This window comes from Gavia stellata, chromosome 8, assembly GCF_030936135.1.
Source record: "Gavia stellata isolate bGavSte3 chromosome 8, bGavSte3.hap2, whole genome shotgun sequence".
Taxonomy (NCBI): domain Eukaryota; kingdom Metazoa; phylum Chordata; class Aves; order Gaviiformes; family Gaviidae; genus Gavia; species Gavia stellata.
Window position 1 is genome coordinate 12,130,287 of NC_082601.1, and position 26,175 is coordinate 12,156,461.

At 40.0% G+C, this 26,175-nt stretch overlaps 1 protein-coding gene across 2 annotated transcripts in view; it reads right to left on the reverse strand.

The window, feature by feature from the left end:
- KALRN (kalirin RhoGEF kinase) overlaps nt 1-26,175 on the reverse strand; it is a 530,063-nt gene that overhangs the window by 200,706 nt on the left and 303,182 nt on the right. The window contains exons 11-14 of one of the 2 annotated variants that reach the window (XM_059820281.1): nt 17,345-17,536; nt 4,111-4,280; nt 2,826-2,845; nt 648-669 (exon numbers count right to left, since the gene is read on the reverse strand). In XM_059820281.1, the coding sequence (XP_059676264.1) occupies nt 648-669; nt 2,826-2,845; nt 4,111-4,280; nt 17,345-17,536 (404 nt within the window). The remainder of the gene's footprint in view (nt 1-647; nt 670-2,825; nt 2,846-4,110; nt 4,281-17,344; nt 17,537-26,175) is intronic. The other variant, XM_059820280.1, reaches the window with a different exon arrangement.

Below are 26,175 nucleotides of genomic sequence, written 5' to 3' on the forward strand. Positions count from 1 at the left end.
ACAGAATACTATTAACTGCATAGTTGTTTGCTCTTTGGATGTGTTTCACGTCTTTTTCCTCAAATACTTTGTTTCACACACTGAACTTCAGATGCTTGAGCGTTATTCTGAAGCAAGTACTACCAACTTCCCTTGCTTATAAGGGAATATTACACCAATATTACTCTCTCCAGGTGGTATGGTTTCCGCCCCATTCTGTCAGTCTTGTGTTTTCACCTTCTTGGTGACTGCAAGCTCTCTCTCTGCCTCCACATTACAGCTGAACAGAGGAAGGATGAATGAAGATAACAAGGTGAGATTTTGAAACTACAGCTTAATCTGAGGCCACATTCAATCAAGTTCTGTTTCCTTCATTCAGCACCTGTCTTCTATAAAAGGACATGAAATATGTGTTCATTCAAATGCAGGATTATTACTATTCATATATTATCTAAATGACTCAATGAATTATTCAAGACTGGTGTTGAATAATCTCTCATGGGATCTAAAGACACACTTGGTTTTAGAAATTCTTTTTCATTAAACATTTCACTCTTCAAATCAAGCCACACTTGCATTTCAGTGGCTGATGCAATACAAAAATTTAAGTGTAATAATTTGGTACTTTTTCACAGTCTCCTCAGATAAGGCCTTGACAATCCCTCTACAGTCTGGTTTGAGAAGGATCTCCTTCCAGTTAAAGAAATTTCTGAGATTGGATGCTTCCACCACAAGATTTCTCGCTCTGTCTAGTGATGAGAAATTCTGGGAAAGAATTCATAAAAGCTCCTTACTAGTCTCTGAAAGGTTACGAATTAGAGATATAAAATGTAGGGAAATTACTGGAAAAAAATACAAAATAAACTTTGGGGAACATAACATTGGGCTTAGCCCATTGCTGTTGAGTTTGTTCAGAATGAACGCTGTGATCCTGAAACCACTTTCAGTGCTTTAACTGGAAGAAAGCTTAGTGAAACATACCCATTATCAAAAGTTCCTATGCTGAACTACTGTAAAGAAGGCAAGATACACAACTCTTCACTGTCTTGTTTTTGCCCCTAACATTCCTGTTCTTTCACATCTCACTAGAGCGAGTCAATGTTTTGCCTTTCACATATGTGCAGAAAGTTTGCCCCCAGCAGCACTCCTAGAAATGCAGTTCAAAAGGTTTGCTTCATGTTGAATGCTGAGAACGATGATCACCTCAGTGAAACACTGATAAGGAAGAGTGAAACACTGATAAGGAAGAGTGAAAAAAGTGTTTCCAATGCTAACCATGACACATACAGTGTCGCTAGCCAGGCCTGTTTTATTCCTGATAGGCATGGTCTCTTCAGGCCCTGAAGACCTTCTGTGAAGAGCAGTCCCAGGCATTGTATTTAACTAGTTCAGGCAGCTGAGCTTTTCCTAAGCTATCTGGAGGAGACACAGAGTGCTATTACACAAATGATCTTCTCCAAACCAGGGTCTGTCCTCTCAGAGATAAGCACAAGAAACGTAAAATTTTTCAAAGCCCCATTAATTTTATTTGGTTTAACCTGTGCTATGACATGCTTGATAAGAGAAGTGTACTTCATTCTTTTCATTGTTGTAGCATTTGCAATCTTCAGCTATTCTTCACGGCAGGTACAAGGTGATCCTCACTGTGAAATGCAATGCTGTGTTACGAAAAGACTGCAGCAATTCTAATTTTTCCTCCTTTATCTGTGTGTTCTTTACTTTTGCCAGCAGCCACAAAAGCTGTTAGAGTGGGCACACACAGAGGTGGTTTCATGTTTTTCTTACACAGTTCTGCTTCACTTTTTGAAAGAGTCCAGGATCACATTACAGGCTTTGCAGTTAGAGTGCTCAAAACCAACACTTGAATCAGAGGTTGTCTTGACAGTTCAGCTCTGCAAATCTTTGTGTGCGTTCAGGGCTTCTGTCCTTCAGACAACTGTTCTCTCTCTGTTTCGTCTTAACTTTATCAGAAGCAGGGGATCACTTTGCACAAATATATTCATGCTGTTCCACCTTTTTCATTGCCCAGAATACAAGCCAGACCCCAAAACCAACATTTTTTTGTTAAATACAGCTGCCAGAAAACCTGTCTTGGCATTTCACAAATATTTAGGCATGACACCAATTCCAAAAAAAGTCTCAAACCTGAGGCCACCCTTACTTTTCAAAGACTGAAACTAAGAATTTACTACATTTGCATTATAAAAGCTGAAGTCCCACACGCCATCTCCCAGTTCACCTCTTCCTCTGCATGACCTTACAGACACTACACCAGCCTTTCTCCAACAACTGCCATTCATACTGATGCTCCACTGACTTCGCAGATCCAAATATTGCCCTGGCCACTCTCCAACTCCACATGCTGTTTTCCTACTGACTCAGGTGCAGGCAAAAAGCCTTTAGGCCAATCCCAAAGCCAGCACCAGGACTCCTTCAATACAAACACTTTCTGCAACCCCACAAACCACCCCACACTCCACCTGATGGACTTATACAGGGTCCCTTTCAGGCTCTTCACACTGAAATCATGTTATGCCAATAGGTGGGATGAACAACAAAAAAATCTTTAGTCCAGAATTTCACTGCCATAGTGATCTCATAGAAATGCCCTTAATTTTACAAAAAGTTTCTTCGCACAAAGGTAAATTACCATGCAGACCTTTGACTGACCTGTTATGGCTGGCCATAGATACATTCTTATCTAAACCCCCCTCCTTCTGGCAGCTCACTTACCAAACACAGCATGTCTCCTTCCTACTTATCTCACCAGCAAAGACAAATGGATGGAGCCTAGCTATGTCTACTCCTGATTCTTTGTTTCCTACTCTGATCTCGGCAAGCAATACCCGAGCTTGGGTCCCTTGCTCTCCCGCTGTAATGCAGGCAAGCCACATACAGCAAGACTAGGAATTTACACAGGCTGCCAAGGGCTGAATGACAATCAAAGCCGGGAGAAGCCCCTTCAAATCTCTCAATTTTTTTCCTGACCCAGGGGAGAAGACTGCATCCAGGGTGACAGGAAAAGGTACAGAAGAAAGCTCAGCACGTGGCTGTAGTAGAAGACTCAGGGATGCCAGGTGAGCTCCACCAGGGGCCCTTCAGTATCTACTCTGCTCTAGAGCACCTTAGACTTTTCCTATCATGGCTCACGGTTTTCTGCACTTCTCATGTGAGAACTGAAGGCATCAGATTAGGAAAGCTCAGGGTGAAGAGGATGACATAATTCTCTGGGAGAGTCTCTGGTGAAATGCGTAAGACCTGGAAGATTTGCATATTATATATGTATACAGAGTGTACACGCTATGTACATGTAGATAAGGGCAATCTGTAACAATACAAAGATCTAAAGACTAAATTATGCATTGGACTTGGTTTTGAGCTCAGTAACATCACTAAAAAGCAGGAAAACTCCACTGCCGTAAAGAAAGTTAAAGCCACAGAAAGCCACTGTAAATAAGAACAAATGAGAGAGCTCTCACAACTACAAGTTTTGTGTAATCTTATTCTGCAAACATTTTTTCTACTACACTTACAGACTGAGAAAGAAAAAAAAAAACCAAACCAACTTCTTGGAGCCAGTCTCTTCATGTATTTAGAATCAGGTAAAATGAGCAGTTTTAATTCATAATACAAGTAGAACTGGCATTACAAGACCCTCTTTGACAGTATGAATAAACCCCACATGGACAAAGATAAATAGAAGGGTGCTGCATGCAAAATGGAAGAGTGAAGATTGTTAGACACATGTATATTTTATTAAGAGGAATACACTTCTACATCAGGAGTAACTATATAAATCACAAGGCCCCAGCTCACAACAATTTAACAACCTTCTATAAATACCAACTAAAAATATTCACCTGAAACACATTTGTTCCAATTCACTTCACTATGGCTATAAATAATCTGTCAAATAGGAACCCATGCTGATCCACAGACTACTCTAATCAGTCCACACAAATCACTCCTTGCCATTTTAATAAAATACTCAAATAATTTGAAGAATCATAAACAAGCAAAGAATTAATAAACTCTCCTAATTAATCCCATCTTACAGTTCCCTATTTATACACACCTAAACTACAACATATATCAGATTTCTCAACACCTGTCCTCCAGGTAGATGCTTACCTGAGCTGTTGGATTAGATCTTCCCCTTCTTTAATAACATTGAGGGTAGCATCCAAGGTGGCTGTTTGTTGCTGCTGAAACTGCTTGATAAGCTCCTGAACCGCATCCACAGAGTCAGCACAGACATCCTCTAAGAGCTCCTTCTGCAGATCTTCCATCCATGTCCACAGCTGGGAAGGAGGGGAGGGAAATATAAATCAGAGAGGGATTGAGATTTAACCCTTTTGCTCTCTAATTCCAGATCAGTAAGCATTAACTAGGGCTGCATGTTTCACATGAAAACTGACCTAAAGTTTCTAAAAACCAAAAGATTCTGGTTATTGATTCTGGTTGATGCAATTCCATTTTAAGCAACAAAGTAAAATAAATATAATAGCAGGGTTTTTTTCCCCCAAATTAATTTGCATTTCAGTTTATTATATCACAATAACTAATTATATTATTCTGATTAACTCTTTACACAAGTAACAAATTACAATGCCCTACAGCTGTGACAACCTAACCGTTTCAGGAGCTGTGTGCTATCAGCTGCTATTAATTTTACATGCAGCTGAAGCCTGTTGCAGAACAGACCTAAAATCTTTGGTATGTATATATGTATGATACTGGCTGAAGTTTAGTTGTGCCTGCTCAGCTATGCCTTCCCAGGCAGAAGGTTTTGTGGAGGGTTTGGTGGGGGTTTTTTTGTTTGTTTTGGGTTTTTTGTGGGTTTCTGCCACTTACGCCCCTCCTCAGACTCTGTTTTTTAACTTTGGGAAAATCCAAACATAGGAGACAGCAATATCACCAATCAATCCCATGCAGATCCATTAATTTTAAATAGTCTTGACTACCAATTTCAGAACAACAACAACAACAAATCATTTGAGTAAGTGCTTAGAGGAGTATTTGCAGCCAGCTGTTCATCAGAGATCTGGACAGTGGCAGGCAACCCCCAGCAGCCTCTCTTTGGCTGTAATAGCTTAAAGCGAACAGAGGTTTCCCCTTTAAGCTTGTTCTGAAAAGTGAGTGTAAAATTGCACCAACTGAGCTGGCAGTTCGCCAGCAAATCCTAATGACTCCTCAGAGAGACTATTTTCTGTGCCATGCCTGCCCCATTAACCCACATTCTGCTGGTATATTCTGCAAGGTAGCAGAGAAATACAGGAGTAGGAAACAACACGTTGCACCAGTGCACTGGGAAATGTCAAAGTGTGGGGTGCTGGCGGCAGCGGGGCTCACTTCTGCCTGCCATTCCAGGGAGCTGCAAAGTGGTTTGTCTCAAAGGAAGCTAGAGGTACACATGAAGCAGACAACAGACGTTGTGTGGGGGTGGCAAAAGAGCTGGTAAAAACGTTCCTGTTCAAAACGAGGTGGACTGGATCACCATCCTACAGGATTTCTTCTGGGATTGTGAACTCTGCATGTCTGTGTAAAACGAGAGCAACAGAGGGACATCTTAAGCACCATCTGGCAAGGCTTCTCACAATTAGGGTCCAAACCTAAGGCCAGTCATCGAATGTTACACTATACGCACGCTACTGACTTCAAGGATATCACCCTGATCTAAACCAAAATAATCAAAATCAGAACCTGTCCCAGCACTGCTCATGATATCAGAAAAGGGAGAGCGCAGCTCCCTGTCCTCTGTCCCCACCTCTGCTACTGCCTCCTTGCTTGACAGACTTACAAAAACAAGTTTTAAAACATTTGCTTAATTTGAAGGCTTTTCAGTTAGATTTTCAGAGTCAGCTTTGAATATTTTGGGTAAACACCTCTGTTTATTCCTAAATAGCATAATCATAACAGCCTACCCTACTACTGGCCTAAAATGGAATGTCTTTGCTCAGGTTATTTACATATTTTCACAGTCTCAGGAGAAAGGCATGATATAAAAAGGCAACTATTAATAAAAGAAACAAATACAATTAAGTAGTCAGGATTGTGAAACAACTGCAAGAATGAAAACATATTTAAAGAACCAAATAGAGAGCTTTTTCATTTGTGGCCTGAGGTCCGGGTGCTGAACTTTGAGAAGCTACCATAAAGGAAAATGCATTAATGCCTTTATATATGAATTACATTCAGAATCTTCCTGGTTTTGATCTGATCCCTGCACCCACTCAAACAGTAGGGACAGCTGGACTATAACAGGCGAGGACCAGGTTGTTCGGGAATATTACTTTCTCTGCTTATCAGATCTTCAAGTAATAGAGCACTTTGTAAATATATAAAAGAAAAATGGTTATGCGTATAAATCAACCTTCTGTTTTTAGTTGGGAAAGCCAGTAGTTTTTTAATTTCTTGGTGTTCTTCGTTATATTTCATTTTTCCACTTAAGATAACCAAAAAAGCTCAGGGAATTTCCTTTACAAAAAGGAAAGTGAAACTGAGAACTTGCTTCATTGTTGGGAATCTGCTGTTTTCTTGAAATTATCATGTCAGAAAGGGCAGTTTCCGACGCCCCACTGCAACTTCAGAGGAAAACACTGTTTTCAAAAGTGTCTCCAGAACCCAACTTTCAGCAGCAGCCAAAAGGATTTGGAGATTTAAGATCCTAAGTCACTTTTTGAATATGCTTCTAAATCAAAGCAGTTTTGAAATACTTAAACATAAACTGTACTGTACTCACCTGGAACTGAAACACTCATTAATTTCAGAGAGGACTCAAATATATTAACTCATATTAGCTTCAGATGTTTCCACTACTGACCTCTGATTGTAAGGATTTGCATAATAAATCTATCAGAATCTAGGTCATCCTTGACTCAGAGGCCTTTAATCCTTTAGACTCCACCAATCCCTGGGAAATCCTAATACAAAGAATCAGTCAATATTAATAAGATTAGGAAGATCTTTCAGGAACAATTTACAATAGGAGCCTGATTCAAAAACCTCCTAGGTTATGTGCTACAACTAACAGCACCTGAAATAAATTACTCCTCACTTGTGAATGCCACAGCAATGAAAATATGAACTCCATGTCACTGCAACACCAGAGTCAGAAGAGCTGTTAATCACGAAATAGAAAACACATCCTGTTTGTCTCAGCTCAGGAAAATCAGTCCCTGTTAGGGCTTGATGTTTAATTCCAATGCAACTATTCAACTGATTGAAAAAAAATCCTGACTATTAAAACCCCAAATCACCAGACACCTTGTGCGCTTCCTGATTCATGCTCTGACCTACCTAAACAGCTAGCTAGCTTAGACTGAGTGAACCGTTTCAATGTTTCATTGAAATTTGACGTTATTACACAGGACAACTTTAATCTCCTATTTGCAGAAACTGACTTTCTTCTTTTATTCTTAGCACGGGCAAAATTTGTGATCACCTGTCCCATTCACATACATACTCTCAACTACTGCTTATGTATCACTTGATCCTTTACAGGGGGTGTATGTAGATGCATGCAGACATTTCAAATACTAACACAGTATTTCCCCATCCAGCTGTGGTGACTTTTACTAAGCTTGCCAGTGATGCACATGTCCAGAAAAGGAGATAATCTCTGCATTGTATTACTTCACATGTACTAAACCAAAGATACAGAATCCTGGAAAACAATGAAGAAATAACACAAAAATAATTTTTGTGCTTCCTTCAAATTGATCTCTGCTTTGGTGTGATTAATTGGATATGGAAATACTAATGCAGTAGTGGTAAAACCTGAATTAAGTCCATCAGAGAGATCCAGCCACAAATCTGACTCATGCAAACTACACCTAAAAATGTTATAGTTGTCAGCTACACAGAAGTCTAGGCAAATACCTAGCCCTAAAATATCCATGCTGAAGGTCCACTGAGGCTTTATTTATCAAGGTAACCATGGCTTTAAACAAGAAAAACAGTTCTCTTCTGATTACTAGACCAGTGGAAAAGAAGAATGACCACCCCCCCGCTTCTTTTGGGGGAGCATCTGGCAGCTCTCATGCATTGTAACAACTTCTGTGTCTGTCTTGGATATAAAACACAGGCAGTTTCCCTCCATCCAAGAGACAATACAGCTCTTTATTCCCAGCTATTTCATCTGATGCAATACCCTTCATTTTACTCAAGTACTTAATGAGACCACTTACTGGAGGTTTGAAGGACATCTGTGCCTGTTACCTAGAAATTAATGCTTCTGACTTAGAGCAAGGGACCACTTTAAACAAAATCTAAAACCTAAAGAGATTGCTAAGAAAATCTTGACTGTGTGTTTGGAATAAGTATTAATCACCCAGTGTTTATACGCTGCTATTTGCAAATGCCAGAGATGAGTTTTAATCCCCTTCAAACCAGTTTAAAAACACTGAGTAATGACACCAGTGAAAAGCAATGAACCAGGCAGTTCAATCCATGAGAATTACCATTGTACAACATTTTTGCTAGTTGTTCAAAACAAGGATGTTAACGGAAACAAGCAGCTTTCCAGGGTGTATGTTCTACCCCTTTACTATGTCAGAGAAGTGTCATGTGCTGCAGAGCAGGCCCCAAAAGAATGCTCATGCCAACTCAGTAAAGTGAACATCCATCACAGCAATGAAGGCAGAATGCAGAAGAATTCAGTGAAATATGAGGACCCTCTTTTCCCACCTTATTTGCACTGCTTCCAATCCATGGCTTGTAACATAAGTGTGCAGAGAACCAAGGGCATGTTGAGAAAAAAACCAAACACAAACAGAATTGCTCCAGAGAGAGATGTCCATCAACCTTATTTTCCTCTGCTACTATGCCAGGCTTATACCAACCTTTTCCGAGCAGTAACGGCCAGCTTTTTCATAATATGCATTAGGAAGTCACATAGACCCCAAGTTCAGGTTAATTTAAGGCAGGACTTCAGCCTGTGCTTATGTTTAAGCACCTGTTCAAGTGCTTTTGTGAATCTGGCTTCACTGCACAGCCTTTAGAAAACTACCTTTTCTACCTTGATTTCCCTGCACCAACACGGTGGAGATGATAATAAAACTTCTCAGCAAAATTAACCTTCATCAGCTGATGTTTATTCACACTTAGAATGCATCCAGTGCCGTTTCAGTTGAAAGAACTGATGGTTGTTATAAACTGGAAGCGTATTTCAACAACATTTTCCAAAGTCACATTCAAGGTCTCATAGAAATGTCAACAGAAACACAGAAAACAACGTATGTAATAATGAGCTGTAACGTGACTGCATGGCACCAGCGAAGTGTCACACCTAATAACGTGACAAGATGGGATACGACCAGACTCTACCTATGAAATGCCACAATATGCGACTTCCACAATAAGATATAGCTGATGAGACGCCCTGCTGCGAGAAGTAATGTCAGATACCACCAAACTGGTCGGGAAGAAATGATGAGTGGAAAGAAAGGGAACGTTCTGTGAAAAAAAACATCTGATCTCTTCCTAACCTCTCTCTTGCTTTTTCCCTTTTCCTTGCCAATTTCTTGACATTCATCCTTGGTTGGGCTGCATCTGGTGCTTCTGTATGCTGACGCTTTTTAATTAGTAACCTCGCCTATGGCAAAAGGATTTGCAATGCCTAAACATCTGATGCTTTTTCCAAGTCCTGCACGGACCAGATTGATATAGCACAAAATAATCTCCTCTCAAGGGAAATGTGATTTGGGTAGCTATGCTTACATCAAGGAGTGTGTAGATCCCCAGCCCAAGCTCATGTAAATGTAACTCAGGGGCTATTCACTCTAGGAGAGAAAGTTGGCTTATAACTGAAGAATCAGATGCACACATTCTGTGCTGCTTCTGCTACCATCATGAATTGCAAAAACATGTTCCTCTTCTAGTACATTTTAATATAAGTTGCTTGTAATTATGAATCTGGATGTAATTAACTGCAGTAATTGTACTAAGCAAATCAAATTCTGCACTTGATCATACTGATGATAGGCTCAGAGAAGTTCTCACTACATCAAAAGATTTACTCAGATTTACACCAGTGTAATACAGTACAATTTGGGGCAGGAGGAGCTTTCCATAGCTGTAAAATACACACTACAAATTCACCAATTTACTTAAATAAATGCAAGTACTATTACATTTTCCTCTAAATTGTTCACTGATTCGAAATATTTCATTACTTCTCTAATGTGAGTTGCACTACCTCTTCCCTCTGTGCTTTTTCCACTGACTGGCCACATCACTTGCAGTCTTACCCTGACCTGCTGCTTTGAGCCTTTAGTGCAACTTTGTGCACTACGCCCTAGGAATCTCAGAAATAAATCACTTGTGACAATTCCGAATCATTCTGAAACTTGCTAAGGATTAAACAAACTGTGAGACCTTTCTCTAACCAAACAGTCTTATTGGACCCATCAACTTGAACCATTACACTGACACTAACCATTTTAAACTAGTTGTGTAGACTCCATTGCATACGTGTACTTAAGGCACAACAGAATGTGCCTTTTGAGCAATGAGTGAATTACAGGAGTGTCCTTGCATGGCTTTGATGAAGATTTAGTCAGTACGCAAATTATCACAGGCACTGGCTGCCCACTCTGTTGCCTTTGTACACAGCAGTAAAAGCTGCGAGACCACACACTGGAACAGGGAGAAGCTCATCTTCTTCATCTTCAGGAAATTGGGAAAATGGGCTGTAATGTGACTAATAAAAGGGTACTTTATGAGAGTTGGCACATCTTATTTAAAGGTGCTCATAAAACACCCTTCTCGCTGCAGCAGGAACCACTGTTATCTGGAGTGCAAGGCATACAGGCTGGAGACCTGTCTGCATAACACACAAAACACATGCGAGGGTCCTCAAAAGCCAGTGATGATATTTGAGTGAAGCCAAGCAGTCAGTCAAAATGCTGGTGAATGGCCTGAAGAATGCAGATAGCAAAGTGTGAACTTAAATGCAGTCTATAGGAATCCTTTGGCTAGCATATGGCAGAATGATGGAACGTACTTCTCTTCCATGCACCTGCCCTTGCTCTGCTGCAGGTTAGACTTCCTGAGATTTGGTCTATATGGCTGCATTTACAAAAATTTAATTTTTATTACCTTGATTCTGTCTCACAATTTTTTGCCATCACAGATGGCAGAATTTTATTTGTTAGTGGCCTGGCCATGCTTCAAACTTCCCTGCTCAAGAGCAGGATGTGCTGCCAGGATACCACAGCTCTCTCCATTCCCAGCTTCTTAATCCTTCATGAAAAAAACTTGCTTCTAGACAACAAATGGACCAGAAAGAGGGGCACGCCGCACCACCCCAGCTGTTCTGGTTCCTCAGTCCCAGATCTCTGGTAGATTTACAGACAAGATTTAACTCTGCAAAGAATTCATCAACATGAATGACAGATGAATGTTTGTATTTTGGTCAAAAACACAGTTTATGCTCTGGAGTTGGAGAGGGATTTGCTCTTATTTTGCTGCTTGATGGTAATTGATTGCTGATAACCCAGAGTGAACTTTTACATAGCTCACATAAAAATAACACTTGTTAGACCAGCAGAGCCCTCTCTACAGCCCCACTTATGATAATAGTAAGCTGTCAACATGTCTGTCTTCTCCAAGGAACCACAGAATCACACAGAATTACAGAATCATTAAGGTTGGAAAAGACCTTTAAAATCATAAAGTCCAACCATCAACCCAACACCACCATGCCCACTAAACCATGTCTCGAAGTGCCATGTCTACACGTTTTCTGAAGACCTCCAGTGATGGTGACTCCACCACCTCAGGGCAGCCTATTCCAATGTTTGACCACTCTCTCAGTAAAGAAATATTTCCTAATATCCAGTCTAAAACTCCCCTGGTGCAACTTGAGGCCATTTCTCTAGTTCTATCGCTCGTTACATGGGAGAAGAAGAGACCAACACCCACCTCACCACAAAGGACTGCACACGTTACCTGTATGTGCAGCTCTGGCAGTTCACTTCTCCCATGTCCTCTGCTCTCTGCCTGCAGATCTACCTCTGATGGGAATATCAGGATGTTTACAAACTGAGCACTTTTTTTTTTTTTTTTTACAAAATCAGCATTTACTTAATCCCTTATAAAAGCATTTGCTTTTTTCACCCCCTTGTCTTGTGATTTCTCTGCTTATAATACTCCCCCCATCAAACTACACTGATTCATCTCCCAGCAAAAACAACATTCATACTTGTAAGAGGCACAAATGTAAGGTTCGATGTTTCACAGCCCTGCAGTGAGAGGAGGGAAAATATTTTCTAAGTCCGATTTTGTATGCTGCTTTGTTTGTATTTCAGCTGTTCATTTTATCCCATCGAAGGAACAAGATTTCTAGCTTTTGAACAAGACACGTGGTGCTTAATTCTAACCCTGAAAAGTGCTGGGATGTGAAATGGCCAATCAGTGACTATTTTATGTGCAGAGAGCCAGTTTGGGTCATTTTAGTGTTTTATGCTTTCATATTTTTTTTTAAATCTGGCCATAATATGAGAAAAGGAACAAAAGCACTGTCCAGGATAGGAGTAGTGTACAAGTGTGTAAGACAAATGCTTTGTGGTAGACGTCTTCAGAGACCAAGACATTTTCAGGACTTCTAGAAGTTGCCAGCAAGTGGAATTGCTAAACTGAAAATCCCCTTCATCACAACTCTCTATTATCTAATGGGCAATTGCTCTGAGATGTCAATATTAACAGTTAAAGTCGAACAACATATTATTAAGTTCAGTAACATTAACTTTGAATTCTGGGTCAAGTTACAATGAATGACAGGATTGCACAATATATCCCAGAACCACCGTCATGTTTGCTCCATGATTAACTTTCACAGAATCACAGAATCACTAAGGTTGGAAAAGACCTGTAAGATCATCAAGCCCAGCCATCAACCCAACACCACCATGCCCACTAAACCATGTACTTTGATTCATTCTGTCAGCTCTTTTGATGAGAGTCCACAGCAGCAGTCCTTAGCCCCATGAGCTTTCAGCTCCCTGCTTCCCAGCAACTCTACCACAATGTGAGGGCCAAGCCCTGTCAAAATTAGTGACCTACACTGAAATAATCTCCTAATAATGATATTCAACTGAAGCTGAGAGAATTTAATTTCACAGGCCTTGGTTATCGAGTAAAAATAAGTTAGCAGTGCCTGCAATAAAACACCGTTACTGTTCCTAACTGACAGGGTAAACCCACTCCCATTACTCACCTGAGCAACCCCACTGATATCTATGGGGTGACCAAGGTGACCTGCTGAACACAAATAATTTAGGTCTATATAAGAAGCTGCCTGACACTTAATGGTCCAGGACTTTGCTCTCAGTTTCTCATGGCCTTATCAGACAGGCTGTTCAGAGTGAAGCTTTCCATACCAGGTATGTGCCTAAGGCTGAACTTGATGAATTTTGAGGTAAAAGGTCCAGAATGAGAGGAAGGGGAAAAAGGACTGACTTTGCCTGCGTTAGAAAACGAGTCTTATTTCTGCTCACATGAGATGCTCCAGACCCTCCATGCTTTTAAGCAAGGGTTTGAAATTTTGCAGGGCTTAGCCTTGATGTCAAGAATATACATTATGTCATCCCTACGAAAATTTGCCCAAATTTGGTCACTCAGAAGACCTCTGCCAAGTTCCAGTTTGCACGTGTTCAGTAAGAACCTGCTAAGAGTTTGGCAGTTCATTTTTCTCAACATTAAATATTTCCTGAGCACACTCATTCCCCCATTCTGTGGGCCAGGCAGACCTGGCAGGCTCCACATGGAACTGCAAGCACTGAGCACCTTGTCCAATTGCTCTTCTGGCCTACCGAGTGCCAACAAAGCACAGGGCACACAGCCTGAAAGCATGCTACTATCTCTCCTGCTTTTTGCTGCCGTCTTGCAGGACTCAAGGCAACACAAAGGTGGTAATATGAAACCCACTGAGGTATGAGAAACCTCGAAGTGGTGAAACATGCTTTTCATGCCCGAAAGAGCTGTGAAGCAATTGCAGAACTGCTTTGTAGTTCAGGTAAGACCCATATACTGTAAATGAATCTAAATTCAGTGAAGTTCCTTCCTGTTCTTAAATTAGCAACTTCATTATCGACCAACACAAGTAACACAACAAATCTTTACTTCAGTTATATAGAGAATACACTGAGGTATGTATACTTGCTCTTAAACACCTACATGAATCCTAAAAGCTTAAAATCCTGCCAGTGAAGCCAGGAATTTATTTGCATGTAGATACCACACATAGCTATCTATGTGTAGCCTCATCTCAACACTTACTTGACAGAAGTAATCCCCAGGCCTTTATATCCTGTTGCTTAAACCCCCAGCACTGAAGCTGTATCGGAAACTGCTGGTAGCAGTATTTCCTGCCCCTTTAAACCAGGCAAAACAAAACTATGATTGCTAAACAGAGAAGAAAATCTTTATGGGAAGTAAAGAAATTTACAAGATGCTAAGTCATCATTTAATTATGCAAGAGGATTTTAAAAGTTTTTAATCATACGGACATGGTGACAGTGCTTTTTTGTGTCTACATTTTTATACTTGGCATTGTAAAGTACACTTCAGAACCATACATATAAAACTGTGAGACCAATGTAAAATATTAAGATTCAGACAATGAATTACAAGATGTTTTTATTATTTGCCTTGAGGTTTTTGAGTCTTCAGGGTGTGATTTTATCACATGTGCAACCTCTTCTCCAAGAGGCTCAAAAACTATTCTCTTTTAAACAAAATGAAATGACAGCCAAGAATCCTGTAACATTATTTGATCCTAGCAGCTGAGAGCTCACAGAAAAACATCAACTATCATGAGATTTGTGATAAAACTGCAAGATCTGACAATCCTGCCAATAATTGATTCAGATCTGAAGTAAGAACCTGAATTCAATCACACTTAATTCTGAGAGAAATTATTTGGGTACAAGTCTGTTGAATGTATTTATCCCACTGATAATAATTTATAACTCCACCCTGCCATACAGATAATTGGATTTGATTGCCCAGGTACCAGGTTTCTGCTCACACCATCAGGAATGCCTTGGCCTAAAAGGGTATGAAAATATTGATTATAAACTAAGAGAGCATAATGAATACTGTAGGACAGGGGGACACACAACATTTGTTTTATAGGCATGGCAATAGGACAACTACATTACTCATGAGTTATGACAATAACAATCACTTAGGAGACTGCTTTAAATTTATGCCTCTAAAATGTTTTTACCATACCAGAAAGTCATCATTTCAGCCTGTTGCATGCATTCTTAAATAAGGCCACTTAAAAAAAAAAAATCAAAATTATTGTTATGCTTAATTGACAGTCTTTTCCGTATTCCTTCAACTGGATAAGTCAGTGTTTAGCAGAAAGAATCCTCTTATAATGCTTTCACATGAAATTTGCAGTGATTCAAGTCTACTGTAGTATAAAAAAGCCACTCTTAACCTTCATTGCTCATGGGATATCTGGATTTAAATGACTCCCTAATTCAACACTATGTATTGTCCTGAAGAAATTCTAGCAAGGCAGGTTACAAAAGGAAACACTTCTTTGACAAGACCACTTTTTAAAAACAGGAGCTCTTAAAAGTTTCTCAGGTGCTGGGACTCTGAGTAGTCATACATGGAGATGAAAAGGTGGGCAGAGTACAGGTGAAGCAGTGAGAAGTTCACAGTCAATGCACTCATCCATGCCTGGGAATTATCGCATCAGAAATGCAATTCATCTGTGCTAGGAAGACTGTCAGAAGCAACGTGTTCATTGCAGGAAGATAAAACTGACAGCAAGTGCTTACTGAGCTTTCCAAAAAGGCATCACAGCACCAATCTGTCCTATGGGTAAACATCAATGAGGCAGAGATTTAGGGTTTACTCTCAATATCTAGTAAACAGCATTAATGCTGTCACAAAAGACTGTTTTATTAATAGTTTAAAAAAATGAGCATTTTTATGCGTCTGCATTTCTATACACCAAAACAGGGCTCATTAAAACCAGATGAGTGGAGCAGGCAAATTCCCTTCTTGTTAAAGAAGAGTAGAAGCGAGTATAGTGCACTGCAATCCAAAACCCTTCATACAGAGAAGCTCTAGTTCCCAAAACTCAAATTAGGCTACACAGTACCAGTAATCATCAGAAGAAATTTAGATGATAGAAAACATATTACATTGATAACTTCCTGGAGTCATGCCTATCTTTGTGTTACTAGTCACCACCTGCATAGGTGAAGCGAGGTTAATCACAGTAGGAAACTGTTATGAAATAATTTTGACGGAGGAAATAACCAATTAAGTTTCCCCTGTGGCAAGCAAGCATAGCTGCAAGCATTTGAGCTACTCTGGAAACAATAGTATTATTCACAAGCTTAAAGTAACTATATTTTAGTATATTGCAGAAGCAGCATGTAAAAGGAAAACCTTAACGTATCAACAGCTATAATGGACACAGTGTAACTCCAACTGTCTTCCATATATATATCTATATATGAACGTGTGCATACACCTTCTATTTAAGGAGGCTTCCCAACACACTGAAGCCTGCTATATACAACTTGCTTGTAACATGTAAATCAACAAACACAGGCAAAGCTTTCAGCTTCTGAGAGCATCTTTCTGATCAAGTGTGCTTTTGCAAACAGATGCTGCAGAGCATGAAAACAACCATTCCTACTAATTCCATCTCTCTCAGCAGAAACCCTATCTTTGAAAGTCACTCATCACTGAATGGCCTTTAGTCTGCAGAAAAATGTGAAGCATGCTTTAATTACATCCCCAGTGGCCTCCCATTTGATGTCCTGTCCACTGTATCTCTGGCGAGACAGCCTTATCTCTGGATATTTTTCAATTACACTAAACAGCATTTATTCAGGTCCTCACTGAATCACTGTATCAGTATGTGGCTATTTGCTCTTTAACCATAATTTTGAAAAGTGAAGTCTACCTCATTAAACAATGTAAGATTTCCAGTAACACTTAATAATAATGGCTAAATTAATTAATATCACATTCAAATGGAATCCCTCTGAGGATACGTATCACACTGCTAGCATGTTTATACCTAATGTGTTAATATCAACTCATGTTCTTACACGAGAATTCTTGCTTTGTAACAATACATTCTAGTTGTGAATTAAGCACCGCTTGATACGTTAGATATGCTGTCCCTATATTTTAGTGTACTATGTCATTCATATGTTTCATTCACATTTCGTTTCCTCTTTACAACGGTTAGTCGTATGCATCAAATGAACTGGATATCAGCCCTGCATGGTCAAGATGCCTTTTCTATGTCATCTGAGTTTTCAGAGTCAGTCTCTTGCAGCACTCAGCAATACACAGAAAAATTCCCTCATGCACATCTTACCTCTTTGGTGTGGGTATGGAAGGAGACTGACATGTCCAAGAGAAGTTTCCTCTGTTCCACCCTCCGGACAAAGTCCTGAATCCGTACTTCCAGATGCCGGGCTGCTTTATAGATCTCTTCAGGGTCACATTCCCCAGTCTGAGCCAACTGCTCTGCAGCCTCCAAAAGCTTGTCTGCATTGGTGTATGTATTCTACCAGCAAACAAAGCAAGAAACAGAGTATGAGTAATACAACTGTGGCAAGTAAACCCCTGAAACAGGCTGTTTATACTTTCAAAGGCATGAAAGCAAGTGATTACCAGAGTTTTAAAACAATAGTAGTAATTCCTACTGGCACTGCCATCTGTGAAAGGAGAATGTATAAAGCCACATAGACTAATCCCTGAGTACACATGAAATAATTTTTTATTCGAAACACACCACCCCAGCCCAATCCTGCCAGGCACAGCAACAGAACTGTGCACTTGGTTATTTCCAAGTCCCCTGGAATTTCTCAAAGATAATGTAATGAAGCAAGTGGGACTAACCACCACAGAAACCTACGGTGCCTCACGTGACACTCGGCTACAAGCTCGTTGCAAAGGCCTCCCAACGGCTATCACATTACAGCATGTAATCATGTTAGCCAGAGATGTCTCAGCCTCAAGAAACATTTGCCTTTCGCTGGCTTTTGTGAGATAACTTGAAAAGACTGTGTATTCAAGTTCCTTCTACGGTTTCTCCTCTCATCTACTGTTCTGCATCATATTTCTAAATGGCGTAAGTCTATTCGATTAGCTTGCAGCTGCCAATATGTAACACTCAGACTGCTTTGGAGGGGTATAATTTCCAGTCTATCCAAGGTACATACTTGCCCTCCTTTGCATAAGAATTTGAACACTTCACCATCCTGAATAGGTTTATCCCATAGCCACAGCCTTTGCAATATGAGATGTATTACCCCTACTTAAAGACAGGGAACTGAAGAATGCAGAAGCTAGGCAATGTACCCAAGACGTGACAGACTGTGGAGGAACACAGGTGAATTCCATCAAACTTATCTCAGCTTTCAAACTACCTGCCCATCCTTTCTCTCCCTCTTTCACATTTCTGGAAAACACCACTGAACTAATACACCAGAAAGTCTCATAAATAACAGCAGAACTGGAAAGGCAGTGCAGTCATTTTCTCCATAGCCATGGAGTATGGTTTAGTCAGCTATGTTTATCTAACTAAACACAGCCAGCCCTTCCTGTCACAGAAAAGCTTTCTTTATTCAAGTTGAGGCCAATAGTTCTGTGGTGTTTAACACTTAACAAAAATAAGGAGAGACAAAGATATCAGCTTAAGGGTGTTTCCAGTACCAGGTGAGATCTTCAGAAATGCTGGTGTTGGCCTAAGGTTGCTCCCACTGGGAATTTTAACCTCCCCATCAATACAAGCAGAATTGTAGCGCTTTCCTTTTCAAAATCCTACTAAGAATCCTCCTCAGTTTAAAAATGCATTAACTTTATACATATGCACAAAATACCTTTGAACACTGTGGACACACATGTACTTCTGAGCATTAAAGGAACACTGTCAAACATAAAAGCCATGAATCAAGTCATGTTGTTCTTACTTAGATAATAGCCTGCTGCAGTCAACAGTTGTTCCTGGAGAAAATATTCAATACAAAGATGGAACGCTGGCCTCCAAGTGTTTAATGGGGGAAAATACTTCCAGTTATAAAAAGCAGAAAGAAAATAGCTCACTCACTGTTCATTTTCCCAATTTCTGAGGGCTGACTATAAATATTTGCATTTCTCCTTTTGGACTGTGAAAAACATATTCTAGCCAGTTTTGTTACCAATAGTAAATTTTTATTCCCTCACTTTCAGGCCACTGCTATAATGGTTAGGTTGTTAACAGTGGCTGAATGTCATGTTTTAATAATCACTTTTTAGAAACCTCTTTAGCTGAGGATTTGTAAAAAACGTTCCATTTAATATGAACTGAATTAGGGTCCAGTTTCACTTAACAGCATCCTTTCTGAATGATCCCTTTCCAATAGTATTTGGAGCAAATGCCAAAGCTAGCACTGTTTTTCAAAGTCTATTCCACTCTACGGTTTTTCACACATTACCACTACAACAGCTCAAACACCAGTCCAGCTCCTGGGGAGAAGGCTGTCCCCTGCTTTTATTTATAATATTTCTTATACTTTTAAACACATTCACTCTCTGCTTATGGCACAGATTTGAGACACAAACACCTTTGCTGAAATACAGTATGAATACAGTTTTGCTGGATTTGTCCCTAACACACTTATGTTCATCTCTGCTGAAAACCATTACAAGTTTACTGACTCCAACATGTGATGTACCTAATTACATCTAGACAGGGTGAGTTCACCAATATGATGATCAGATATAAATACATCATTGTGTGGTGAAAAGGGTGTAGGCTGAGCCCTAGACTTTGGTGAAAAAAAGAGTGCAGATTGGCCTCAACAGAGGCTCTGGCCACACTGCACAGACACTAAAGGATGGAGTGGTCCTGCAGCAGTCTCTTTGTATTGCGCAAGGTTCTCCAAAGGCAAAGGGGATTTTCTGCAAGGAAGCTAGCTGGATGTGGAAGGAGGCACAGGCAGTGTTTCCCCTGGGCTGTGCCAGGCACTGTCAGCCTACAGTGATGCTTCCCTGAAGCATTCATACCTAATTTTGGACACATTTGCTTAAATGTGTCATGCACAAGAAGGCTGAACACAGCACGTTAAGTACGGTGAAATTTTTCTTCACCTCTTTTTCTATCTTCGCCCACTGAGTTCCCAGCTAAGTGTCTAGATTTTAAAAACAGGGGCAGTTTATAATAGGAAAAACACTAATGGCTTTATCCCTGTCATTCTAGAAGGTAGGCCTGGTGCTGAGAGATTTCCAGCTCACTGTTGCAGATTTAAGAGGTTTAGATACATTTAAGATAAACAACCACATTTGGGAGTTAACCACACTCACCTTGAACTTCGGAGTTTGATGTATTCATGAAAGGATTGTCATCTACTGTCAGATGAGATATAAACACAGCACAGGCCTCTGCTGGTTTTGGCTAGGATAGAGTTAATTTTCTTCATAGTAGCTAGTATGGGGCTATGGTTTGGATTTGTGCTGAAAACAGTGTTGATAACACAGGGATGTTTTCATTACTGCTGAGCAGTGCTTACACAGAGTCAAGGCCTTTTCTGCTTCTCACCCCACCCCACCAGCGAGTAGGCTGGGGGTGCACAAGAAGTTGGGAGGGGACACAGCCGGGACAGCTGACCCCAACTGACCAAAGGGATATTCCATACCATATGATGTCATGCTCAGTATATAAACTAGGGGACAGCTGGCTGGGGGACCGCTGCTTGGGGACAGGCTGGGCATCGGTCGGAGGGTGGTGAGCAATTGTTTTCATTTGCATCACTTGTCTTTATTGGGTTTTATTTTTTTGTTGTTGTTATTTTCCTTTTCATTACAATTTTTATTATTATTATCATTATTTTATTTTATTTCATTTCATTTATTAAACTGTTCTTATCTCAACCCACGAGCTTTCTCACATTTACTTTTCCAATTCTCTCCCCCATCCCACTGGGGCAGGGGAGAAGTGAGTGAGCGGCTGTGTGGTGCTTAGTTGCCGGCTGGGCGTAAACCACGACAAGGCCAAATATGCTAGAGGTTAGTTGTTTGGTGATGGCCTGCTCTAGTTTTGTTCTGTTCCTTTGCTTCAAGTGCACATAAATCATATCAGAAGTTGTTATGCATATCAAATATTTTCATGTACATTTATTTCTCTGCAAGTGCTGAACTAAAGCTATGTTGAACCTGAGAGTTTCATCCTGGTTGGTACTATAACACTGCACTACTTGCCTGCTTCGTTCATTTTCATCTTGACCTCTGTCTCTTGTTAGTAAGCTCTTCAGAGTACAGACTCTTATTTCATTTGTTTGAAGCACTTTGTACTTTTTTGGTGTGACATAACCCTGGATCAGGCAGGGTGGGAATCCAAGAGACAATTAAGTCTCATGATGAAGAAAAGCATATAATGCCTCCTTGTCCTGCTACCTCCAGCCAGAAAAGGTTACCTCAGATTCCCAGCCCTTCTGAGATCTGGAAGGATCTACCAGGAGCACAGGAACTAGGTAAATCTCCAAACTGGCATCAAGATTCAAAACTTTGGAAGAAGGTAAGAGCTAATGCAACTGAAGAAGAAAATTTTTGCTGCTAGAAGGACAATCATGGCTGTCCCCTTTTCTGCAAACTGCAGACCCTCGGAAGGTTTTCTGTGGTATCCTGAGGAAGGTGACACCAAAAATGTCTAATCCCTCCAGAGAGAAGATCCCATGAAGAATCTCTCTTCTACATTTGTGGAAATTAATTCCTGTCAAACAATAAAAGCATGAGTTCCACAGAAAAATAATCTATGAGTTATAAAATTATATACTCTCTGAAACTTTAGGGGTGTGTGGTATTTTTTCCTAATGTTGCATTAACCCCTGAGAGAACTGTCATGTGTAATGACAGTTACCTTGAAATTACTTTGCCAGTTACACCCTTGAAATTCTCAGTGATCTGCTAACTGGCATTACAAACTTCTGCACCATTTCAATCACAAAAACAACTTCCATTTCAAATCTCTTAATAATCTTTCTGTACTAATCTTTGCATAATCACGTATTTCAGTCATGAAATCTGCAATCACAAGAAAATGAGACTGCACTCTTTAGGTTTTAGAATGGAAATAGCTGTAATACATGCCTTTGGAATTCATTTTAGACAGAACCAGGAGGCTTTCATAGCTCTTCTGTTTCTTGCCAATAATAAAAAAGAAACACAATTATGGAAAAGAAATAGACTAACAAAACCTATACAACAATCCCTACCACAATTTGGAATCGGAGGTGATTGTTGTCTTATCCCATAGCAATATTTACTAACAGGATTCCCATAACTTTGGCACATTAATTGTTAACAGTTTGATATTCTGCAGCAAGTTGAAAAAAAAATGGTTTATGAAAAAGCTGATGTGAAATTTACCGGTTACATTCATCATGCTTTCCTTTGCATTTCAGACCAACAAGTGCCAAAACATCAGGATCCATTTCTATCTCTGATGCAGGTAGCAGATCTCAGCCAAGATTCCACCATGTCTCCAGGTTAACACGTATGAAACCATTGCTGCATCGGAAATACACCATTCAAACTCGGCTCTTTCAGAAAACTGTCTAAGAGATTTCCTCAAGGTTGAAACAAACATTACTTTGTCCATAAACTTTGTGCTACAGAAGTGTTTCGTCAGCTGTTCTCTCCAAATCTTTTTAACCCAGAGTAGGAGTTGCACATATTCTCAACATCAAAGAGCACTCGCTGCATGCAGTTTGTGCTTGGCCTTATCTGTTACACAGAAAATAGCATTGCAGTGTTCAGTACAAGCCAACCAAAGGGCCCCAATTCTGGTTTGAAAGTATTTGGCATTTTTTTCCCAATGAAAAGTAAATAAATGATTAAATGAAAAAATACTGAATAACGCAATAGTTAATTCTTGGGCCAATATAAGGTTAGAAGCAGCAGAACAGAAATATTTTGCCTTTCTTATTCATGGTATGTATTGCAAGCTAAAGAAGTCTAATATCTTAGTCTCTTAGAAACAAATTAGAATGAAATGGAATAGAATTGTTCAGTTGGAAGGGACCTACAACAATCATCTAGTCAAACTGCCTGACCAATTCAGGGCTGACCAAAATTTCAAGCATGTTGTTAAGGGTATTGTCCAAATGCCTCTTAAACACTGACAGGCTTAGGGCATCGACCACCTCTCTAGGAAGCCTGTTCCAGTGGTTGACCACTCTCTTGGTAAATAAATGCTTCCTAACGTCCAGTCTAAACTTCCCCTGATGCAGCTTTGAACCATTTCCAGGCATCCTGTCACTGGATACCAAGGGAGAAGAGATCAGCACCTCCCTCTCCACTTCCCCTCCTCAGGAAGCTGTACAGAGCCTTTTCTCCAAACTAGACAAACCCAGAGTCCTCAGCTGCTCCTCATAGGACATTCCTTCCAGCCCTTTCACCAGCTTTGTTGCCCTCCTCTGGATGCATTCAAGTATCTTATTGTTCTTCTTAAATTAAAAAAAAAAAAAAAAGGAAACGTACCAACAATACATATTTGTGCTTTTCACTGACCCCTCCCTGCATTTTTAAGGCATCACTGTAGTGCAGCATTTTGGTTTCAATCCAAGTGCATTTTCAGAAAATGGTTCCATGTAGTTTTCCCTCTACTTGTAGCAACTACACTTGTAACTAGTTACTTGCTGCATGTTTCTAGGAAGATGACATTGAAAATAGCTGTGTCTAATGGTAGTCCAGAGCTGAGCACATGACCCAAATCTGGGCAATTTTTTTCCAGAACAATTTCCCCTTGCACAGTATTTTACAGCTGTTTATTATATTTGAGAGGTTTTCACGGTAACTGTCTCCAAGATCTCCAATGTGTTGTGAACCATGCTGATCAGCCAGAGAAAGATGTTTAGTTGTATACATCAGGAGAAACATGAGGTAAGGGAAGGGGGCAGGTGATCAGATACACTATCGCATTCAACACAATCGACACGCCCTAGACACTGCACTTCCTAAGTAGATGTTTAGATATGCTGAAGGGGAATGAGGCAGCACTAGTTTGCCTTATTCTGTGTTAATCAAGTTCTGGGGCTGTGAAAGGCACTTCCAGGCCAAGGTTTCTCGTATTGATTTAGAACGTTTTGTCACCTAGGTTTTACCATGTAAAAGGCATGGAACAGATGGCATTTCTAGAGGCCAGTAAGTACTGACTGAGAGAGAATTTAGATGACTAGCTTAGATCTGATCTTCTTGACCAAAGACTAGTGATGTGAATCCCATCTTACGCCTGCAGGCTGAAGCTTAGGAGATTTATTAGGCTTTCTCTGATGTAGTATCTCCTGTATGTTCTTTAGAGTTGCGACTCGACTCTTCAACACCAAAGATGAAATCGCAGTATTATTACTCCTGCTGTGAAGATGGGATGTCGAGACAAAGTTCAAAGCCTGATCCATCTCTCACTGAAAACAGTAAAAAGGATCCTACTGACTTCAGTGAGAACTGGGTCAGCCTCCTAGCCATTTACTCGAGATCACAGGAGGAGACAAAAAATGGCAAAGGGCTAAAAACAGAACTCCAGAGGCCTTGTACCCCTGTTCTGTGCATAGGCAGTGGGTAGCGCTCCTCCCTGCAGAAACTACAGCACGATTCACATTCACAAAATTATAATTATGGAGCTGATTCTGCATTTCTTCTCAATCCGTATAAACTATTGTTATCCTTAATTATGACGCTCAATTACTGCTATCAGATTCTTTGCTCAAGCCATTTTGTTAAAATTAGCTCCATTTTTTTCTTTAAGTTAAGTGATCGCACAGTCAGGCTTTTGCAGAGAATTGTATCTTTAGTAATTTGATATTCTAAAGCTAAAATGAGTGACCACAATGAAGCATTTCTTTGATGAATAAATCTTGGGTTTAAGGAAGCATCCATCTTTGTCAAAATTCCTCCTCCCTTAAGAAGGGCAAAGGCTAAGTGCATATGATGACCTAATGTAAGACGTGATTTTATTCAGTTTGAATTTCACATAATAAAATCAAGACCTGTATTCTTACTTATGCTCTGTTGCTCTAATTCAAAACAGACTTACCAGGAATTATAGTTACAGAAGTTAAAGGCAGAACATCTCTCTGAGGTGATGTAGCCACTTACTCTATCAGTACAGGATTGTTCCCTACTGTATAGCAGAATGGAAACTTCTTCAGACCTTTTTAAAAAATATCCAGGTTAATGAAGTTTCCATCACCTTCTTTTGCAGACTGTTCTGCCCTTAGATATGACAATTCAGCTTAAGTTTTTCTTGTCATAATTTTGCCCCAGTTCTCCTTGTACTGTCCTTGAAGCTTGAGCTCGTCAAATGCTACAACCTGTTATATTCATCTTTTGATGGACATGTAAGAACATGCCCACCTTTAAATGAGTGAAGCACATCTGTTTAAGTAGTTTAATAAATGAGGGTCTCAGGCAAGTTTGTGAGTGCAAGCATACATGAGCGCGTGTCCAAGAATCAACCACTTGACAATTTCAACAAAATGACTACTGTTCTCAGAACTGCATCTATTTGCGAACACAGTCTAGGAACCAAAGTACCTGGAATGTCACCTATGCTTTAGCACACCAACAATGCATAGAAAATCTCTCTCCCAGCTCCTGGAAAAGTTATCTTTGCAGCTGGTACATGGGGTTGAAAGGTCCTTATGCCTCTCATCTCCTGTTGTGGAACTATGGCTCACTCACAATGTTTTAAATGATTTTTCTTCAGACATTTTCTGGCTGAGCATCTGTATTTACTGATCCATTGTTACTTCTTTCCTCACTGACATTTGAAGCTTAGCTCAGTTCAGGAACATCCACAGATTTGGGGAATGTGAAGTTTGTTCCCATTTCAGATGGCTAAGAGGCCAGATATGATACCATACTGGTACTAATTGCTACTTTACACCTCCAGTAATTCTATTATTTCAGTGGATTATCTAAGCATAAGGGATTTTTCAGCACGAATGAGAAATAAACAGTTCCCAGAAATGACGAGATGGGTATTGCACAGCATCCTCACTAAACATCACCAAAACCCAGATATTTTTCCAGGTATCGTTATCTTTTATTTATGATTTTCCCTCAGGGTTCACATACAAATTGAGATGAATTTATTATTTGAATTCAAAAGAATGACACTTACACATTACATCAAATGCTGAAACCCCAGATAAATTGTTTAAAAAC